A 22,637-nucleotide genomic window follows, 5' to 3' on the forward strand; every position below is an offset into this window, starting at 1 on the left:
CGAGCGAACTTGCAGACACCATTACGCCCGTGACACAGAAGCAGCTGTGCAGTATCATCTGTGCTGGAGATTTGGAAATAAAAGGACAGGTTTCGTTCTAATTGTTTATAAGTGATTTTTATTTTGAGTGTAATGGCGAAGCATAACAGTCGAACGTAACTAATTAGCTGTCACTTTTTGTGTTGGCCATTTTACCGTGTTACTTATTTTTGGAACACATGTTTGTTTGTTCATAGAATGAAATAAAACGCACTCATTGAAGTTTAAATTTTATTCTGAGATTTTTGAAGTCCCGTATACATTGGAAACATGTTTTTTGTGTCTGCTACATTGCATTTAATAAACCTTTGAGTTTATCCTACTTACATGATAAACCTGATGCCGTGTTAATGATGATTTCAGTAACAGCCAGCTATGTTAAACTACATCGTGCATCTCGCCATCTGCCGCAGCAACGGCAACTGCAAGGCGGAAAGCATCAGCCTTCGTGCTTGGGTTGGACTTCACCACCACCTTTGACTGGGACGCGTGCATCATGCTTTATTAATCTGGTGAGCAGTTCCCATTTTGTTGGGATGATTTTGAGAGGATTTACTTCTGCATAGAAGTTTTGAGCGAGTTTCTGTTGTTAAAGCTAAAGTAGAAAGCTGAGTTTCTGTTGTTAAAGCTAAAGTAGAAAGCTATCTTTAGTGATTTTGATCAGTGATGTTCAGTTTCACTTGATCAGTTGACGCTGATAGTACCAATGGTTCTGAGTAACATGATTTAAAGAACCGTTTTTATTTTCTTTTTGGAATTCACTCTTAACATTGTTTTTGCTTTCGATGGACTGAAAGCTTGTACTTTCGAAGGACTGAAAGTACGCCCGATGGACTGGGCAATACTGTTTTGCTTTCGATGGACTGAAGGCACGCCCGATGGACTGGGCACTACTGTTTTGCTTTCGATGGACTGAAAGCTTGTACTTTCGAAGGACTGAAAGTACGCCCGATGGACTGGGCAATACTGTTTTGCTTTCGATGGACTGAAGGCACGCCCGATGGACTGGGCACTAATGTTTTGCTTTAGATGGACTGGGTATTGTTTAGTGACCGCATCAGAAGTGCCGGAGCATGTAAAAGGTGCACGTGGTCTGCTTTTTATGTGCAGAATGCTCTTTGCAAGGAGTAGCAATTACGCGGCTGAGATGGTTACTTCTGACGAGGGTCTGGTATCTGCCGAAGGACTGGCAATTCACCGAAGGACTGGTGTTGTTTTGTTAAAAATGAATTTCCGTTGATGTACTGTGTTCATATGAGTAAAATTGGCATTATTAAGTCAGAGTACTATTTATTTTAAGATCTCCTACAATGATTATTATCACATTTGACCAAAATATTTTTTTTTAATGCCAGATAATTTCCCCGTAAATTGATATTGATGACAATAGTAGTGATACTGTCGAGCAATGAATTAGAGCTGTTGTGATTTGTGTTTTTGATGTTTGAGATTGTTCTGTTTTCACATAAATTTGAGAGTATCCGCCAGATGGAGGCGATGATTAATGGAGTGTATCCGCTAGATAGCGGCGATGATTACTGATTATTTTTATTAAGTCGTTGCTCGATGGACTATTTTTGACTAGAGAAATGAGGATTGTTTAATGACTTTGAACTATGTTCTGGTTTGATTGATAACAAAGTTTGATTTTAATAGTAATTTGAGTGAGACCTAAATTGTGGGTCAGGAATGACCGAGCGATGAGATACTGTGCTGAGTATTTTGTTACAGAATCAAATGCATACACCCACACACGAGGACGTGTGTAGCGCAGGACGGCCGTGTCGGACCCTGACACCAGAAAGACGTATTGCAGCGTTATAGTTCATTATCAGGATGCTGATGAAGCTGCCCCGGTTCTGTAGCGCATCTGGTATGTTCGCGGAGGCGCACACGGACGGGTTCCACGCCATCATCCGCAAGAAAGTGGCCTCCTTGCTCAGTCGCGTTCGAAGCAGCAGCAACAGCATCCTGGGACTGTTTGCGTATAGGTTTGACTGCCCCATTTATAACAAATGGAGGCAAACAATGCTGGGGCTTGTGTAAAATATAGATATTAATTTATTTAGTTGTTATTTTAATTGTTATTAGTTTTTACTTTTTTGTATACTAACATAGAATAAGGCATTGTTACTAACAACTTTTATGGGCCACAGGTCTGAAATAAAGGAATATTTAATTTAATTTAATTTAATTATTTTAGACGCCTGTATAAAATCGATTAGCAATGTTGAGCTACGTATTATTTGGTTGTAACAAAATAAATAAAGTTGTGTAGAGAGTAACTCCGTCTATTGGCGCATTGTTGAAATAAAGTTGCGTAGAGAGTAACGCCATCTATTGGCGTGTTGTTGAACTGAGATGACAGGTAGAAGGCTTTGGAACGTCGAGAGGTTTCTCTCGAGTGAGCGTAGGCACGAGTTGGCGTTTTTGTCGGTATGTTGGTAGACTGGTCGAGCAGGTTTGCCAACTTGACTGAGGCGGGAGCGGAGAGGCTCCGCCGCTGGTATTTCTTCTTGATCGGACCGCGCTAGAGATCGGACGTACTCGTTAGCCAACCTCGTGCCTAACTCGCTACGTTCCTGAAGGTTTATACCTGAAGGATTATTCTGATAGCTTATAGAATCCCGCGTTCTTTAACCATTTAACTAAGTGTTTTATTTCAAGTGTTATTTTGATTTCTTATGTTTCATTAGAAGCTTACTTTTGTGAAATAAAGAAATGATGTGTTATGTGTTGTTTTAACTTGTTTTGAAAAGATTTGTCCCTCTGAGTTTGTTGCCGGTCCCATATAGGGCTAAATCTTCTCGGGTCAGATATGTAGGGTTGAAGCCGGCCTAGCTTGACTTGAATAAAGATTTAAACGGATTCTTTTACTTTCATATCGCTCCCTTGAGTTAAAAATAGCAATTAGTTCTTTTAAACATTTAGTACTGAAGTATAGTAGGCACTAGTATGGTTAACGAGTCCTAATGTTTATTTCATGCACTGGTAGCAATGGTAGCATACTGGTTTAGCTGTGAAGTAATACATCGAGATACTACGCCACGCGCCTACCGCTTTTAGGACCATCGGTATTCGACATATATATGATGATAAAACTGCATGGTAACGGCACCAATGATAAAACGCTTAACAGAACATTGGAGTATTTTTGATATTTCACTGGTAGGTACCTGTAAAATTTCTACCTCTGCGTGTTAAAATTTGAATGTAATTTGAATGTCCTTTTCGTTTTCTTTCTGTTTTCGACGTATTTAATGAAAGATCGCAACTGAAATAGGTGTCAACATTTTTATTTCCGCTTTTAAAGCATACCTACTCAAAATAATACATAATCTTAACTTGAGCAGCTCTATGACTCTTGTTTCTGGTAAAATGTGTAAAAACTGATGTAAAATAAATATTGTACAGGATTCGTGATGTGTTGCCGCGTTCATTATAAGGAGGTTCACCACAGGTGGGTCCTATTTATTGTTTTTTTTTACATAAAATTTGTCGACAGCCTACACCATGTTGACCCTGATGCAGACCTTAAGATAGGTCCTTAAGTATTAGTAAGTATTATTCTGAAGTTAGGTAATTGGTTCTATCGTGTTAAGAATATAAATCACCTTATATTACATGCATTTAGTGTATTGACGGATGCTATAAACTTGTATAATTGTGAAATAAGTACTTACAATAAAATATACATAATACAGTAAATTGTGTAACGCAATGAAATAAATTAACTTAATACTAATTACAGGTCCTTAACTACGCTTAACTATGTATTTTATTTACATAATAATTGTTTTGATTCGCGCACAATCCAATCGTAGTAGTAAGCGACGTCCGTATAGACCACTACGCTGCGAGAGATTTTCACGTTTTTGAAGGAAACCAGCCCAATGATTATATTGCTGTTAACTAGGAGACCACTGCCTGAGTCTCCTCTGCGGAAGAAGGAAAATAATAAGATCAATATGGGTAAGTGTGGATGCGGGATTAAGTGTCATTGTCATTGTCTTCACATTGTCAATAGCCTGTTTATCCATTGACTAGTGTTTATTACGACTTCATACATTTACGACTTGCTAAGTACGCAAGTGCTTATAGTAGGTCATGTATAATATATAAATAATTATTAATTGGCTTAATATGTCCAGTGGGACAAATTTAGCCAGTGTCTAGCTAAATTATAACGGGGATTGCTTGAGACGTCCGTCCTATCACTCGTTTGACTAATTTCATTAAGAATGTTGTCCGTTTTATTGGATTGTAGAATGTGTACCTATAAGCGTTTCATGCGCCGTTTACTTCGATTCTGTTCTCAAAGACATACAAATGATGGTTATATACATACCTAGAAGCAAAATTTCCTTTATCATTAAGTTCGCCTCCACAAATAGTGCCATGGGGTGCAGTTTTGACGACTTTTTTGCACGTGTTATATGTCCAAACCTTCTGTTTTGAATGTTTGAGCTGAACTGATTCTAAGTAGTCAATTTCCTAAAAAATATAATTTATGTTTTACAAACTAACTATGAATATACATAAAATCTTTTGTCATCATCGGACTCAGTCTATGCGGACAGAGAAAAGTCATAGAGTCAGTCCATGAAAAGTCTGCAGAGGATTTGATAGCCCACGCAGTGCACGTGTTATTTTAAACGTCAAACTTCTATGAAATTATGACGTATAAATGACACTTGCACTGCGTGGGCTATCAAATCCGCTGCAAACGTTTCTTGGTCCGACTCTAGAATGTATTGGTTCCCTTATGAGTTATGTTCCACGACTCTTTCCGCACAGACTCTACCTATTCTATTTTCAAAATAGTGAGCTAGTGTCTAATAAGTATAAAATAGTTAATATCAATAAATAATAATTGATGTAGGTAGGTACTTACTTCATACGCGCCCCAACCAGTCAAGACAGCTGTCTGTGTTCTCGGTGGCTGCCTCATCAGTAACACCCGCTTTACCGTCTCCCCTAGTGACAGTGGTTTCTCCAGTCCACACAACGCTATGTCGTGTGAGGTCCTGGAGGGCTGTTTCCATTTTTCATGCAGCCTGAATTTGGCGACACGATACAGTTCTCCTTGCTCAACTATAAATAAATCATCATCATCATCATCTCAGCCATAAGACGTCCACTGCTGAACATAGGCCTCCCCCTTTGGGGGGTGTATGCCATAATCGCCACGCTTGGCAGGCGGGTTGGCGATCGCAGTCGAGTACACCGAATTTGAGGGACGCTGCTGCCCGTCCACCGGTGGTCTTGGACGTAGTTTAAGGACATACCCGGGTCATAAATAAATAATACCGTAAAATGGTTCTAGTGTGCTCCCCTGTGGAGAATTACGAGTAGGTATGCTCCAATTCTGTAAAATGATTAAATTTTTAATATATTCGAATATCACCTATGTCTATGTTATTACCGAACATACTCAGAAAGTAAATATATATTGAATTGCTGTATTAGTCATCATCTCTTTTCTCTTTATTGCGCCTAATGGTAACATTCCATTTCTAACCGCAGCTGCACTACCAGTACTGAACGCGTCGCTGTCATTGTCAATTTCCATAGTAAAATGAACAGTATTGCAGCTGCAGTTGGAAATGGAATGTCATCATAATAATTAGGCGACGTTGCGTCACTAATTTAGTTATACTTATACATATGTACAAGGTTAGAGTTAAGATACCACAAACAATGGATATCTTTTGCTCCCTTATACCTTAAGATATTATAATCTTCCTCGCGTTATCCCGGCATTTTTGCCTAGCCTAAGGGTCCGCTTGACAACTAAGCAGCAGCAGAAAATATTTGAGCACAGTACGACCATTTTACGGTCAATAAATTTCGTTTATTTCGAACATCAGTCATAATTAAACACAATAAATTAAATTAAATACCTATCAGGCTACCCACAGAAGCTATTACTTCCTGAGGATTATCCAAACAGTGCGCGGCAGTTATTAAAATCACTTGGTTTAATATAGATGACCCGCATAAACTATAATCGTTGTCCAATAATTTTATCGCTAAAGAAGCGACATGAGGGTATTCTGTTATAGATTCAACATAATCACCACCGACTATAAAACCTTCGAGTCCTCCTTTTACAGATTTGAAAGTACATAGTAGAACGCAAACGCCTGTTGCCAATAATGCCATTATTACTACAAGAAAAGTTGTTTTCCAATTGGTTTGATTAAACAAGCAATCGTGTTTTGTCACAGATCATAGCCTATGGCGATTATGGTTAAATTAAAAATCAGCCTTTAATTTTAATGCGTTTAATTTCCCGTATAGTATTATAGTTTCGCCATGCCTATCTATCCGGCTGTTTAACAGCATTACCTAAACACCATTACTGCTAGGAAACTATAATAATAATAATAAGTCACGGGTATTAGACGGTCGGTGAAGGAGCGCTTTTTCAGTCGACTCACAAAAATCCTTAACAGTCTTTTGTCAGGAGGCAACAAAGTGCGCGCCTTCAACGCCTGGGTAATGCCCCTCCTCACATACTCCTTTGGCATACTAAGGTGGACTCAGACCGAGCTGGACGCCCTGGATCGGAGGGTCCGATCACTGCTCACCACACATCGCATGCTACACCCACGCTCGTCAGTTATGAGATTGTACATCCCACGGAAGTGTGGAGGCCGAGGCTTCCTAAACGCCAAGGATCTCCACAACCGCGAGGTGTACAACCTCAGGAATTATTTCCTTAACAACGAGTGCATCGATGATGGGTGTGCGAGTGGATGCATCGTGATGTGGTGGCAGTAGAGAGGAACCACACGCCGCTCTCATTGGCAAACGAGAATTGGCGCAAACCTGTTGTACTAAGTACTGCGGATCGCAAGGCGGCATGGGAGAGTAAGATACTACACGGGCGGTTCTACAAGGCCCTCACGGGACCCGATGTGGACCTGCTCGCGTCGGTGAACTGGTTACGATTCGGGGACCTATTCGGAGAAACCGAGGGTTTTGCCTGTGCAATTGCGGACGAAGTGATGATGACGAACAACTATCGGAAATATATCCTGAAGGACGGTACGGTCGACATTTGTCGGGCATGCCGCCGTCCCGGAGAGTCACTCAGGCATATAATTTCCGATTGTTCTCATCTTGCTAACGGTGAGTACTTGCACGGACATAATCTCGTAGCCAAGATTATTCATCAGCAACTTGCTCTTCTATACGGCCTTGTGGACCGCGAAGTACCGTACTACAAGTACTTACCTGCGCCTGTTCTCGAGAATGGTCGTGCCACGCTCTATTGGGATCGATCTATCATCACTGACAGGACTATTGTAGCCAATAAGCCTGACATCGTGATAATAGATCGATCGCAGCGTCGGGCCGTGCTCGTTGACATCACCATCCCCCATGATGAAAATCTCGTGAAAGCCGAGAAGGACAAGTCCAGTAAGTACCTAGACTTGGCTCACGAGATAACCGCTATGTGGGATGTTGATTCGACGATCATTGTCCCGATAGTGGTTTCAGTGAACGGTCTAATAGCGAAGAGTCTCGACCAACATCTTGAGAGACTCTCGCTAGGTGGTTGGATCAAGGGTCAGATGCAGAAGGCGGTGATCTTGGACACGGCGCGGATAGTTCGCCGGTTCCTCTCTCTGCGGCCCTGACCACTGGTAGTTTGGGCCTTGCCCCGCTGCTGGCGGCACCCTAGGTTAGGTTTTTTATAATATGTTTATACTTATTTTTTATTGATTTTTATGTGTCTTTGTATTTTACTTTTATATTCATGTTATAAATGACCTAGCCTAAGAAGAAAAATAAATAAAGACCATAATAAGTCATATGAATATTGAAAGTTTTAATCATGCCTACAAAGTGGTAATGTATATTTTTTTCCAAAAGATAATCTTTATTATTATTATTGTGGTGTTTTGGGCCTTTGAGTGTCGCATCGACCAGCATTGATCTATTGTGACGGCCCTTTAAAGTTCATTACTAATGCCCGTTGCATCCAGAAAGTTCCAGATTCTTTGGGCCGTAATGTTCTGTACTTCATAGGGTTGCACTACGTGTCGCCCTAGGTAGGTACTTCTTTTTGACATTAGTGGTCCACAAGAGCAGAGAATGTGCATTGCAGTCTCCTCTGACTCCTGACAGAACCTGCATGTCGCATCTTGTTTCTTCCCAATTTGAAACATATGTTTATTCAACTTACAGTATCCAGTCAGTATTCTGGTCACCGCGTAGGTTTTGTGCCTTTTGAGTCCTAAAAGCTCCTTAGCAGTTCTGCTGTTGAACCCTTTGATTAGAGCTTTCGAGTGTTCTTGTCCTTTAACGAACTTCCACCACTCGGTTGCTCTCGTTTTTTCTAACTTGCTGAGCAGAGAATATGCATCCCGTTTTGTGATTCCACAGAACGGTTCTGGGCCGACCAGGGGTGTGTCTGCGCCCTTTCTAGCAAGTTCGTCCGCTTCTTCGTTTCCGTTAATGTCGGAGTGCCCTGGTACCCATCTATGTGTGACCTTGTTGGAGTTAGCCAGTGCATTTAGGTTTGTTTTACAGTTCTGGACTAGTTTTGAGTTTGACTCAAGGGATTCTAGTGCCAGCAGAGCAGCCTGGCTGTCTGAGTTGATGTAGATATGCTGGTGTCTTAGGTTTCTATCCAGGTTGATCTCCGCACATTTGTTGATGGCGAAGACTTCTGCCTGGAAGATTGAGGCCTGTGTGCCCATGCTGACGCTAGCTCTGAGCTTAGGTCTCTCACCATAGATCCCACATCCTACATCATTGCCTTTTTTGGAACCATCTGTATACCAAACGTGGCTTCCCTCTTCGACGTACATTTGGTTGTTGATCCATTTGTCTCTAGGAGGTATTTCTACTGTGTACAGTTTGGTGAGATGACATTCGGTGTGCGTGTCATCAGTGGGCATGCTAAGGGTTCTATTTGCAAAGACCCAGGCCTTTAGATTGGCTAATGCCTGAGAGCGCCATTTTGGCCTGTTTAGCGTGCATATTCTGTAGACGCACTGCTTGGCCTCCTTTTGCACCTGCAGGTGGAGTGGTATGATGTCTAGCAGTGCATCTAGGGCCGCTCCCGGTGTCGAGGAGAAGGCGCCTGTTGCTGTTAAACAAGCCGTGCGTTGCAGGCTGTTTAGAGTGTCTATTGCTGTCTTTTGGTTGGTTTTGTTACACCAGACTGCGGAGGCGTAGGTGACAATTGGCCTCACTACCGCTGTGTATAACCACATAGCAATTTTGGGTCTTAAGCCCCATCTTGCTCCTGCCATTCGACAGCATGACCACATGGCCATTTTCGCTTTTTGCATAATGTTTCTCAGGTGAGGGTTCCAAGTTAACTTTTGGTCAAAAGTGACCCCTAGATACTTGACCTCTTCCGAGAACGGTATTATTTGTCCATTAAGTCTTGGTTTTATTAGTTTATCGAGCTTCCGTTTCCTTGTGAATGGTACTAGTACAGTCTTGCTCGGATTAATGGACAAGTCATTTTCTCTACACCATTTGAATATTGTGTTTAGAGCTCCTTGCATTAGGTTGGATATGGTGCTGAGGCAAGGGCCTTTGACGATAACTACAAGGTCGTCGGCATATCCTTGTGTGTCAAAGTCTTGGCCTGACATGATTGCAAGAAGTTGGTCCACTGCTAGGGTCCATAATAGTGGGGATAGAACGCCTCCTTGTGGGCACCCTCTAGTGGTATAAAATGCATGCTCTATATTATTCATGGTCAAAGTGGCTACTCTGTTCGAGAGCATGCTATGTACCCATCTGGTGGTGATTTCGTCTACTCCCTTTGATGTCATACCATTGAGTATGGTCTCTGTGGGCGTGTTGTCGAAAGCACCTTCAACATCAAGGAACGCACATAGAGCGGTTTGCTTTTCCTCTAGGGTTTTTTACACCTTGTCAACCAGGTCGAGTAGGGCAGTCTCCGTAGAAAAGATAATCTTCTCACCGCACATAAACTAGGGAGGATACTTTTCAATACTTAAGTGAGGATCTTGCTTATTATGCTATAGGACAGAGGATCAGACGATAAACATGATATGATGACAGTGAAGTTAAATAAAAGTGTACACATTTTTTTTCTTGTATATTCAATAAAAAGAGCATGCTAATCGTTCCGATGTGCGTACGATCCAATCGTAGTAGTATGGGACATCCGTGCAAATCACCAGACTGCGTGAGACGCTGACGTCTTTGTACGAGACCAGCCCAACGATTATTTTATTGTCAATTAGAAGCCCGCTGCCCGAGTCCCCTCTGTAAAAGAAAATATACTTTTTTAAGGAAAACTGCCATCAAACTGTCTTACAGTTTGGCAGTACTCTTATGTTTTGTCTTAATGAAATAAATGGTTAGTGCCTGATACTGTGCGTTCATGTCTTCATTTTTATAATAACAGCCACGCTACACTAACTTCTCCCGAGCGTCGGCGGCGTCTAGTCAACTCTATGGCTGCTGCTCGACGCAACGTTAACGCAAGTGCGCTGCGATGCCATTTTCCATAGCGCTAACTAGACGCCGACGCTCAAAAGACGCTAGTGTGGGGGTTGCCCTAAAATATTAGGCATTTTTTAAATAACTTGTAGCTAACATTAATAAATTATGAAAGGAAATTGACCAAGGCCGTCAGAGCCCAGGGCTGGAATCGAACCAGCGTCCTCTGCATTCGGGATAATAATATTTTAACCAGAACTAAGGCATACCTACCCACATTACTATACATACCTAGGTACAAAAAACAGAAAACAGAGGGTTGGATTTAAAAATATCGATCTAGGCGGAATAGGCCACTTTCGAGTTAGGTCACGTTGTGAGGACGTCACTTTCTGAGTACTGCGCTGCGCTTACAAAAATGTTAGAAACAAATTACTTGGAAGCAAAATGATCTCTCGCACGACTTTCGCCTCCACAAATAGTTCCTTCGGGCAGCTGACGTAAGATTTCCTTGCACTGTTTACGAGTCCACAGCTTCTGTTTTGTGTGCTTAAGCTGTATTGATTCAGTAAAGAACTTTTCCTGAAAATAAAGTACCTATATAAGATATTCGCAAACAAGTAATCAATTAAAAAAACATGACGGCGTAACTTTATGACTAAAAGACGGCGTAATTTTATGACTAAAAGACGGCGTAACTTTATGACTAAACAAAATGGCGACTATCGACGGATAGTCACCATTTTGTTTAGTTTTTACTGTCATATCTTTAGTGACATTCGGACAACTAAGAAAAATTTATTGACATAAGAATCATCAAAATTTACACACCTGTTTAGCCTCTATACTCTATGTATCTTTAGGTTTTTAAATAAAAGTAAACAAATAATTTGTACATTTTCGGGTAGTTATAAAATTTATTGGTTAACCAACCAAATACAAAACCACCTGGATCTGTCACTGAACGACCTGACATTAACCTACAATATTTGATCATGTAATGTTTTCATCTACCCTCAACTGGCTTATTTGAGGGTAGATTTTGTTTACATTTATTTAAATACCTAAAGATACAGACTTTTATAGAGTGCCACAAAGAAACAGACATACATACATAGACATTGCGTCGACTAATAAAATATCCAGGGAAAAAACCATAAGATCCATTTGAAAAATGTGTCCCAATCTCAAGTCGTGCCTTTAACTTCAAAGGCGTAGAATATGCTTTGTAGGTCAGTTATCTATGTAACGAGACTGTTTTATATTAGATAGATATCATGCAAAAAGAGAGTGGCATCGTTGTTAACCGGGACTCTTCGGTTTTATGTTTTTTTTATGATGTGAAAAATATAAATAAACAAGTGCCTTACGTCGGTTGCGCCCCAACCAGCCAAGTCAGCTGTTCCTGCTATCGGTGGGTCCTTCATCAGCACCACTCTCTTCACTTTAGATCCTAATATGAGTGGTTTCTTCAGTTTACACAAAGCTATGTCGTTTTTATTTTTTTCTAAATCATCAGAATCCCACTGTTCGTGTAATCTGAAGCTTGCTATACGGTACAGCGTTCCATTCTCCCTATTCACGTTACCCACAGAGGCTGTACCTTTTGTAATGCCATCCAAACAGTGCGCAGCAGTGAGCAAAATCAATTGATTCAATATAGACGATCCACATATAAACTGTTGTTTCGATTTCGGGACTTCCAAATTCAAAAAAGCAACATGAGGGAATTTTTTTATAGATTCGACCTGGACACCCCCGACTATGAAACCCTCGTGTTTTCCCTTTACTAATTGAAGCATGTGTATTAAGATAAAAAGTCCTACTGCCGTCATTTCTTGACGTAAAGTATTCTTTCGAATGGCTTACGGATTAATCGTTAATTGTCACAGATCGTTGCCCGTAACAATCATTAGGTTAAATTAAAAAAAGGCCACGGAGGTGTACAGGAAACTGGCTCTAAAGCATGATATTTTTAATTTAGGGGCCCACTGATTAACAGTCCGCCGGACGGTATCGGCCTGTCAGTTGTTCGGAACTGTCAAAATTTTGTTCTAACTGACAGGCCGATACCGTCCGGCGGACTGTTAATCAGTGGGCCCCTGTCATGCGATTCTTCAATTTGTTTTTCATGAATAAATTGGTAATTTATAGATACATACAGGTCCGCGGGAGCCATTTTTAGACTCAAGAGCATTTTGCGGAATATTAGGCCTTAGGTGGTATTCGGGTGCAATGCAGCATCATTCAGTTGTAAAGTTACTACCTACTACAGCGTTGCCGTGGGCAAAATCGCTGTCAATTTCAATGATATAATATTTTTTAAGGAGAGTAGCAATTACATTGCCAATAACGCAGTAGCAGTAACAAATTTTCTTTAAGTCAAGATATGAGGTATGGAGGGTAGAAGAGATTTTGTTTTTTAGGGACTAAAATCTTTAGTAATAGAGTTAGACCCAGAAAAGTCTACAGGGATTTCGATAGCCCACGCAGTGCGTGTTATTTTACACGTCAAACTTCTATGAAATTATGACGTATAAATAACACTTGCACTGTGTGGGCTATCAAAATCGCTGCAGACTTTTCTTGGTCTGACTCTATGAGGTTGACGACAAATTTCAAAGTTAAACTACATAATACTATAATACCAGTATTATTTTATTTTTGTTTTTACTGTCAAGAGCACCTTAGGCGTTTCGCTGTGCGTTTAACCCAATCGTAGAAGTATGGGACGTCCGTGTAATAGATCACCAGACTGCGTGAGACGGAGGGGTCCTTGAAGGAGACTAGCCCGATGATTATTTTGTTGTCTACTAGGAGCCCGCTACCTGAGTCTCCTCTGTAGGAGAAAAAAAAGAGAAATTACTGTAAAATCTGTATATGCATAAGCACATTCTCTCTGACATCAGATGTAGTGCATCTACATACGAACGGTACAGAAAGTACTGAGGTTGACTGAAGTAGCATGACAAATACGAACGTTTCCGAGAAAATACGATGAAAAACAATTATGCACTACATCCGCTGACGTCTACGCAATTGACTTTCTAAACATCTCACTCGCACTAATATGCGAGCAAGTTACGTTCTCGCATAGACTAGGAATTAGGGCTTGCAATATCGGATGGTTTCCAATTCCGGAACTGATTTTCGATATTGGATTCCAATTCCGGAATTCCGGAACTGGTTCCGGAATTAGGGTTTATCATAATTTTATAAGATTTTTTAGTAAAAACAAAATACATCAGCGAAATTCTGATACTTTACGTTTATTAAAGTTAGTATTGTTTAAGAGAAATTTAATTTGAAGTAGGTACGTTTATTCATTATTTTACCACCTTATTAATATGGTTACTTTTATTCACTTCTATGATACGGGGTATTTATTTGGGGAAACCATAGTTGCTAGGAAACCATACGATGCATAAATTTATAAAATAGTTAGTTAAATATAACGGCTTCCTAATCTTCCTAACCTAGTCGGTAGTGGTGTTGTTTAAGCAATTGAAGGTCTAAGTTTGGCTTTTTTCTTCCTAGTTCCTAATTATGATTCAGAATATTATATATTATGTGCTTCTACAGGATCCGAAATCGTTGATAGAAAAAACCTCTTTCTCTCTGAATCGAAGATAAAAACTCCAAATATTTTGAAATTTCAATTCTAAAAATTCGTTTATATTTATTCAGACTATTTTAAGCAAGTACATGGCTTTGCTTTATATTTTTTTTTATTATGAGCCCATATTGTCCCTCTGCTTTAGCAAAAGGAAAAGTAAAACATATACTATATAGTTCATTGAATGACTAAGAACCACGTAATAACGACAAAAACTCCAGTATAGTGTAGTTTCTTAACAATTTTCAATAAGAAACGTATTAAAACCTAAAAAAAGTACTTAAATCCAATTCCGGAATTTTCGACATTCAGTGGTATCAATTCCGGAATTGTAATATCCGAAAATTTGTCCGAGATTCCGGAATTCCGAAATTCCGGAATTCCGGAATGCTAGGAATCCTCTAGACCGGCGGTCGGCAACCTGCGGCCCGCGGGCCGCATGCGGGTCGTGAAACTGTCACTTGCGGCCTGCTAGCCTCTCTGGCTATGTAATATTGAGAAACGACAATGTCTGATAAAGTCATAAATATTAACAAAGTGCGGCCCGCGTCAACTTACTCATCGTGAACTACGCTACTAAAACTACGCAAAAAAAGGTTGCCGACCGCTAACCTAGACCGAGTTTAGAGCAATTATTTCATGCAACCGATGATGCCAAAAATGAGGGGTGCACGGGACGAGGTGAGCGAAATCCCGTGCCGTGATTGTTCCGTTCAAAGACCCGGACGTCACACAAAGACACTTTCGACTCGAACATGGAGTAAAATTACCGTATGCGTGGCAGAGGGGGTAGCGCGACTATGCTAAGTCTGGAGGATGTTTTGTCTGTGCGTTCTCGATAGCGTTTATGACAGTGCCAAACTGATGGTAGCCGTGTAGGTAGGTAGGATAGGTACCTGTGTGTGTAGGTAGGTATTTAAATTTCGACAATAAAATACTAACAATACTAACATGATAATACTCTGAATATGCAACCCTAGTTGAACCTATGACCTATAGTCTGTATCTTTAGGTATTTAAATAAAAGTAAACAAACAACTCGTACATTTTCAGGTAGTTATAACATTTATTGGTTAACCAACCAAATACACCAAATACAAAACCGGGCCTGGATCAGTCACTGAACGACCTGACTTCAACCCATAGTCTAATAAAACATGGTCTTCTATTCCCAGAGTGACACAGGCCTACGTCACAACAACATGGCCGCTATATATAGCGCTATCGCATATTATCATATAGCGCTGTCGCATGATGACGTAGGCTTGTGTCAGTTAGGTGACCTAGAAAAGACGGGAATGGAGTACCAGGCGGAGTATATTATTATACCATGACTTCAACCTACATTATTTAGATCATGTAATGTTTTCATCTACCCTCAACTGGCTTATTTAAATACCTAAATATACAGAGTATAGGACGTTTCGCTCCTTCAATAACGTTGAAAACAATTTACTCGTAGTGAATTTACTTTGAAGCGTAATTTCCTCTTGCACGAGCTTCGCCCCCACAGATAGTTCCCTTGGGTGCACGGCTAAAGACTTTTCTGCACTGTTTATGATTCCACAGCTTCTGTCTTGTGTGTTTCAGCTGTATAGTGTCTGTGTAGTCATTTTCCTAAAGAATAAAAGAAATTAAATGAAAAATCTTTATTTCAGTACCCTTAAAACTAGTATACATATGTATTATAAAAAAATTATCTTAAAAACTACACACAAACACACGTTACACGTTACACGTTATGTTTCTGATAATTGCGATGCATTACACAACCTCGCAGTAGCATGGAGCCTACAAATGTATAGATAAGATGATTTTAAGGCACAGTATGTATAAGTTACTCTATCGTTTACTAGCTAGCTTAGTGCTGCACTCTGGCGGCAGAACATTGCAGTAAAACCCCCAATTGCAGGTCCTTAACAAATGTACACTTATATTTTATAATATGAATATCAATAAGTATTAAATACGTGCTTACCTCGGTCGCGCCCCATCCAGCCAAGTCAGCTACCCTAGCTTTCGGTGGGCGCTTTACCATCACCACTCTCTTCACCATATGTCCTAACGAAACCGGTTTCTTCAGCCTACACAAAGCTATGTCGTGGATAACTCTAACTGTATCCCAATGTTCGTGTTGCTTGAACTTCGCGACACGGTGGAGCCTTCCAATTTCCCTATTTACGTTACCCACAGAAGCTGTAGCTTTTACAGTATCATCCAAACAATGAGCGGCGGTTATCAAAATCCATTGGTTCAGTATAGATGACCCACATATGTATTCATACTCTGAATTAGCCTTGGACATAGTCAAAAAACCGGGCAAGTGCGAGTCGGACTCGCGCACGAAGGGTTCCGTACCATAATGCAAAAAAAAAAAAAACAAAAAAAAAGCAAAAAAAAAAACGGTCACCCATCCAAATACTGACCACTCCCGACGTTGCTTAACTTTGGTCAAAAATCACGTTTGTTGTATGGGAGCCCCATTTAAATCTTTATTTTATTCTGTTTTTAGTATTTGTTGTTATAGCGGCAACAGAAATACATCATCTGTGAAAATTTCAACCGTCTAGCTATCACGGTTCGTGAGATACAGCCTGGTGACAGACGGACGGACGGACAGCGAAGTCTTAGTAATAGGGTCCCGTTTTACCCTATGGGTACGGAACCCTAAAAAGCAACATGAGGGAATTTTGTTATAGCGTGAACATAATTACCCCCGACTATGAAGCCTTCCTGGTTCCCTAATACTAGTTTAAAGGTATATACAAAAACAAAAAGACCTATTGGCATCATTTCATGACTTTAAATGGTTTTCTAGTTTGCTTATCGATTTTTCGATGTCAGTCATGGATTATTTGCCTATAGCGATCATAATTTTAAATTAAAATTTTTTAACCGAAACATTAAGCGATTGTATTTAAGCGAGTGCAAATTAAAGTAGTTAAGTCTAAATAAGAATATACGCTACACTAAGCTAAAATAAATTTTATATATCCCATAAAACTACTTACCTTTAAAAACGTAATGTACGCTAATGCTGAAAAATCACAATAAAAACATGTTTTTTCTAGGAGAGGTCGTATAAAAGTTAAAATTGATGTATAGTAGACATGTCTACATTATATTTATATTCCCGTAACAAGGAATCATAGTTTCACCATATCTGTGTAGTAACCCCTGGAGCGCCCCAGAATTACCGTAGTATGGAACTCCTATACTAGTTACCAGCACACGTGTCTGTTTAGGGCGCTCCACGGGGTAAAGTAAGTTTTGCCACAAAAATCTGTAGGTGTACTCCAGCCTGCTTTTAAGACATTCATGAAGACGTATTCATATATGTAGCAGTTGCAATAGTCGTTATTATTCTAGATAACTTAGGATTATCTACAAAAGTTAGCAGGAAATCAGGAAGGTCCATACCTTCTTGAGCGAGTCTCATTTTATTTCAAGATACCTATCGAAATGGTGGCCTCACAATGGTGCGGTTTGCTGACAGCGGTTTTGCTCAAGGGGGTCCACTTTCCCGTTTTAAGTTGCTGTGACATAATAAAAAGTATTTAAAATGTTCCAGTAGGTAGGATTTTGTTTTGTGTAAGTAGTATGTCAGGCGGAAAAATTAAAAGACAGTTCTTTGATGATGCAAGTGAGTGAGAGTCTCAGCCTAACTAATTTTGAACATTTTGGTCAATTTAGAAACAGAAGGCTCAGCTAGTAAGTCAAAACCACCATAACATTTTCGTATGAAATGTTGCCAAGACGAGACCATATGGCTCGCACTGTCAAAAAGCCATCTCATCTCATGTAGATGTAGAGCCATCAAGCTTCTAACTCTACACACCCTAAAGCTACAAGAGCTAACTAACAAACTCTACCTACACCTTAGTCAAAATATGTACCTAGCTTGGTCGTTTCGTTACTACAAGAACTATTGTATAACAGAAAAGTAATGAAGAGGATTACATTGGTATGGGGTATCCAGTTGATAGTTTATAGTAGCTGAACAACAATTTCATATTTTTAATAAAAAGTATACCACATTTCAATGTTATTTTATTTTCCTTTTTGTACTGACATAACCTTTTCGGCAATATAGACATTAACAATAATCAAGAGCAGGTCAATCGTTTCGATGTGTTCATAATCCAATCGTAGAAATATGAGACGTCCGTGTAGATCACAAGACTGCGCGAAACGCTGGTGTCCTTGTAGGAGACCAGCCCAACGATTATTTTGTTGTCTACTAGGAGGCCGCTACCAGAGTCTCCGCTGTAGAAAGAAAATGGCGGCTATGTTTATAAACTAATTCCCAAAAACATAAAATGGTATATCTAAAAGCTAGGTAATTTACCTAGAAGCGAAATCTGCTTTTGCACGACTTTCACCTCCACAGATAGTTCCTTTGGGTGAATTGTGTAAGATTTTTCGGCACTGTTCATGAGTCCACAGCTTCTGTCTTGTGTGCTTAAGCATAACTGTATCAGAATAGTATTCTTCCTAAAAAAATCATTCTCTGAATTATTTTATATTATTTCATTGGGGAAGTGGGCAGGCGTTTGAGAGAGGGTGGTCATGACCCTCGCTCCGGGTCGTTCCTTATGCAAAGGTTGTCCATTGTAGTTCAACGTGGCAACGCGGCGAGCGTGATGGGCTCCTTTGCTTCTGGAGGGGCTCACAACGAATTTTGTGAATAGTTTTTGTGTTGTTAGTTGTTAGTTTACGTTAAGAAATTAGTAATTTTTGTAAGTAGATTGTAGGATTTGTATTGTATTGTATTTGACATCATTATTTTATAGTATTTAAAAATATAAAACGTGTAATTAAGGATAAACTCACGTCGGTTACGCCCCACCCAGCTAAGTCAGCTATTCTCGCTTTCGGAGGCTTTTTCATCAGCACCACCCGCTTCACCGTCGGTCCCAACGTTAATGGTTTCTTTAGTCTACACAGAGCTATGTCGTGATTAATGTTAACCGTATCCCACTTCTCGTGTTGTTGAAACTTTGCGACACGATACATCTTTCCCTTTTCCCTATCCACATTACCTACCGAGGCAGTCGCTATCCCGATGTTATCCAAACAGTGCGCGGCAGTTACCAAAACCAATTGATTTAATACTGAAGATCCACATATAAATTCATCGTCTGAGTCAGCTGCTTGCAAAGTCAGGAAAGCGACATGAGGGAATTTTCGTATGTTTTTAACATAATCGCCCCCGACGATAAATCCTTCCTCTTCTCCCAATATTAATCTAAAGCTAGATATTAAAACGAAAAGTCCTACAGCCATCATCTCTGTACGTGAAGTAATTGCTCAGTATGCTTATCGATTAATTATACTTCATTGCCTATAACGATCATTGATGTAAATTAAAATTTTGCTTTAGGTACCAAAATTAGGACGCGCAAGTTGAGGGTTCCGTATATAATTTTCTTAAATATGTTCGGAAATGTTTATCTTATTCTAGCAAGAATAAATGTCCATAATCTATTTTAGCTTAAAATAATATAAATTATTGTACTATTCCAGCGCGGGACGTGTAGTTCCATTATATAATACCGGATTAAGGAAAAACCATTATTGTATGTAAATACATTAACATTATTATAAACATTACAGGGCAAATATAATCAAACTTAGACTCGCGGTATCCCTGCGCTTGGGGGCGGCATGCGTGGCCCCACACCGTTGCCACTGCGGCACTGACGTGTCGAAGTTTGGAACCCACGGCCTCTCTTGCACCAAGAGCGCCGGCCGCATGGCACGCCACGCCAGTCTTAATGACATACTGCGCCGGGCCCTCGTCACCGTCGGAGCGCCGTCGGTTCTAGAACCGACGGGTCTAGCGCGTGACGATGGGAAGAGGCCAGATGGCATGACACTGGTGCCCTGGAAGCTGGGTCGACCCCTTGTCTGGGACGCCACGTGCGCGGACACGCTCGCGCCGTCCCATCTTCCAGGGACCTCTTCCAGGGCTGGTGCCGCTGCCGATGCGGCCGAGAATCTCAAGCGGCGCAAATATGCAGCCCTAGATACCGGCTGCATGTTTGAGCCGTTCGGGGTGGAGACGCTAGGGCCGTGGGGTCAAGGCGCTCACAGTGTGTATAAAGAGTTAGCCAAGCGCCTAATAGACACAACAGGTGACCGGAAGGCTGGAGCTTACCTCGCCCAACGCATTGGTGTTGCCGTACAGCGCGGTAACGCCGCCAGCCTTCTGGGCACCCTACCGGAGGGCACGGACCTGGGGCCAATTTTTTATTTGTAGGTTTTTTACTTTTTAGGTAGTTTTAGTTAATTAGTTTTTTTTTTTTGTCTTTCTTATTTTGCTTATATTTATATTTAAGTTTAGTTTTTAATTAGTTTTATGTTTAGATTATGTAGTATATTTTTAACGTTTGCCTAATAAAACGATAACATCAAACTTCTGTCTTGTAGACTTTTTTTTAACAAATAACATTTTAGGAATTTAATTTGTAATTTTAACCACCTTTGTTAAGGCCGCCGGAGGACGCTGGATGCGGGTCGCTTCCAACCGGTACGAATGGAGGTCCAAGGGGGAGGCCTATGTTCAGCAGTGGACGTTTTATGGCTGAGATGATGATGAACCACCTTTGTGTGTGTTTATTATATTTCACTAGAAAATGACACTAAAGCCACCTTCTAAAAAAAAATTGATATCGGTTCACGTGATAAAAAATTATCCCTGAAAAACCAACATAGCATTATTTAGATCTCGCAAATTAGTTACTCAATATGCTTATAGATGGCGCTGTACACAATTAGGTATGCTTACTATATTTGCCTGAAAAATAGAGTAGATTGAATGACAAGCCAAATCAGCTTGTTTTTAGGGCCCGGAGCTAAAACGGTACCCTTATAGTTTCGTAATGTCTGTCCGTCCGTACGACCGTCTGTCTGTCTGTATGTCACAGCCATTTTACTAGAAAAAAAAATCACAGATTTCGTGCCTCACACGACTATCGAGCACATTGGAAATGAATCTACGGAATTCGAAAAAATATTGTCGCTGAGCGACGAGAAAGTCTGGATAAGGAAAAAGTTACAAAATAAAACTACAACGTTGAATGATAATTATTTTATTCTTAGATTAACATAAGTATCCTGGACATAACGCATGTGAACAAACAAATTGCAAAATTTCCACAAGCGTATCGAAGTTTGAATAATTGTCGCCGTGGCGCATAAGTATAGGTACAATATTTAATTTTTCGATTAATAAGCAGGATATATTAATGTTCAAAGTACAAGAAAATTATTACACGGCAAATCCGTAGTCAACTCGAGAAGTGGTAGCCATATCGCCGTTATCGTCACTCGAGTCTTGATCGGCAGCGGCCCATTTGCTGCAAGATATGAAATTTTCTTGACAGCAGTTTGACGCGACGAGAGATGACCATAACAGCGTTTGTCTATGTTGCACCAAACCTGAGTTCCAATAGGTACTACCAGGGTTCAGCATCAGTTATCTTGGGTAATGCTCTACCATGTGATCATCATGACGAATCGGATGTCCAAAACAGCGCGTGCCTATGTTGCACCAAACCTGAGTTCCGCTAGGTACAACCAGGGTTCAGCATCAGCTCTATCTTGGGTACTACTCTCCTAAGTGCTCATCAAGACGAGTCGGATGACCAAAACAGCATGTGCCTATGTTGCAACAAACCTGAGTTCCTTTAGGTACAGCCAGGGTTCAGCATCAGCTCTATCTTGGGTACTACTCTCCTAAGTGCTCATCGAGACGAGTCCGATGACCAAAACAGCGTGTACTTATGTTGTATTAAACCCGAGCTCCACTAGGTACTGCCAGGGTTCAGCATCAGCTATCTGTTAGCAGCCGCCAGCAACATGCTGAGGTGAGACCATTTCGTGGCACTTTCTCTTTTTTATGTTTCTCTGTATAAGTTTGTATTTTGTGTTTGTCTGCCCCTGCCCCTGCCCCTGCCCCTGCCCCTGCCCCTGCCCCTGCCCCTGCCCCTGCCCCTGCCCCTGCCCCTGCCCCTGCCCCTGCCCCTGCCCCTGCCCCTGCCCCTGCCCCTGCCCCTGCCCCTGCCCCTACCCCTACCCCTACCTCTACCTCTACCTCTACCTCTATCTCTATCTCTATTTCTATTTCCACCACCACAAGAATGCATAGATTGTCGAATAGTGAACACGTTATCTACGCCCGTCTCAAACAGGATAGATAGAGTTAGACCAAGAAAAATCTGCAGCGATTTTGATAGCCCACGCAGTGCAAGTGTTATTCTGCCGTCATAATCCCGAGAATTCACAACAAACACCGATAACGAACTCTGCGAAACATGAAGTCATAAATGTCATGTGAAAAATGTCGTTCTGACTTTTTGACTATTTTACTCGTAAGGTTAGGCTACAGGGCAAACCCTTAACCCGATCGTCTTTGTTTTAGGCTCAAATTCTAGCTGACTAAATTGTCCAGAGCCGTTTTTCTCAAATTTTTGATATCATTCTTCGTTTCCAAATTATCGAGCACCAAAATCAAAAATTCGGAAAAAATTGAATT

At 40.7% G+C, this 22,637-nt stretch overlaps 1 protein-coding gene and 2 long non-coding RNA genes across 3 annotated transcripts; all 3 read right to left on the minus strand.

Annotated features, from left to right (window-relative positions):
- Nucleotides 1–3,416: 3,416 nt before the first annotated feature.
- LOC134791075 (uncharacterized) lies at nucleotides 3,417–6,197 on the minus strand. Its single transcript, XR_010144253.1, has 4 exons — nucleotides 5,943–6,197; nucleotides 4,934–5,133; nucleotides 4,388–4,533; nucleotides 3,417–3,977 (listed from the first exon to the last, which is right to left on the minus strand). It is a non-coding gene; the product is annotated as an uncharacterized LOC134791075 (long non-coding RNA).
- Nucleotides 6,198–10,128: 3,931 nt separating this feature from the next.
- On the minus strand, nucleotides 10,129–12,312 carry LOC134791073 (trypsin eta-like). Its single transcript, XM_063762102.1, has 3 exons — nucleotides 11,853–12,312; nucleotides 10,919–11,064; nucleotides 10,129–10,305 (listed from the first exon to the last, which is right to left on the minus strand). The coding sequence occupies exons 1-3, from the start codon at nucleotides 12,282–12,284 to the stop codon at nucleotides 10,140–10,142; spliced, it is 744 nt and encodes a 247-aa protein (XP_063618172.1). The 5' UTR covers nucleotides 12,285–12,312; the 3' UTR covers nucleotides 10,129–10,139.
- An 824-nt stretch (nucleotides 12,313–13,136) lies between these two features.
- Nucleotides 13,137–16,407, minus strand: LOC134791074 (uncharacterized). Its single transcript, XR_010144252.1, has 3 exons — nucleotides 16,077–16,407; nucleotides 15,570–15,715; nucleotides 13,137–13,321 (listed from the first exon to the last, which is right to left on the minus strand). It is a non-coding gene; the product is annotated as an uncharacterized LOC134791074 (long non-coding RNA).
- Nucleotides 16,408–22,637: the final 6,230 nt, after the last annotated feature.

This window comes from Cydia splendana, chromosome 5 (assembly GCF_910591565.1).
Source record: "Cydia splendana chromosome 5, ilCydSple1.2, whole genome shotgun sequence".
Classification (NCBI taxonomy): domain Eukaryota; kingdom Metazoa; phylum Arthropoda; class Insecta; order Lepidoptera; family Tortricidae; genus Cydia; species Cydia splendana.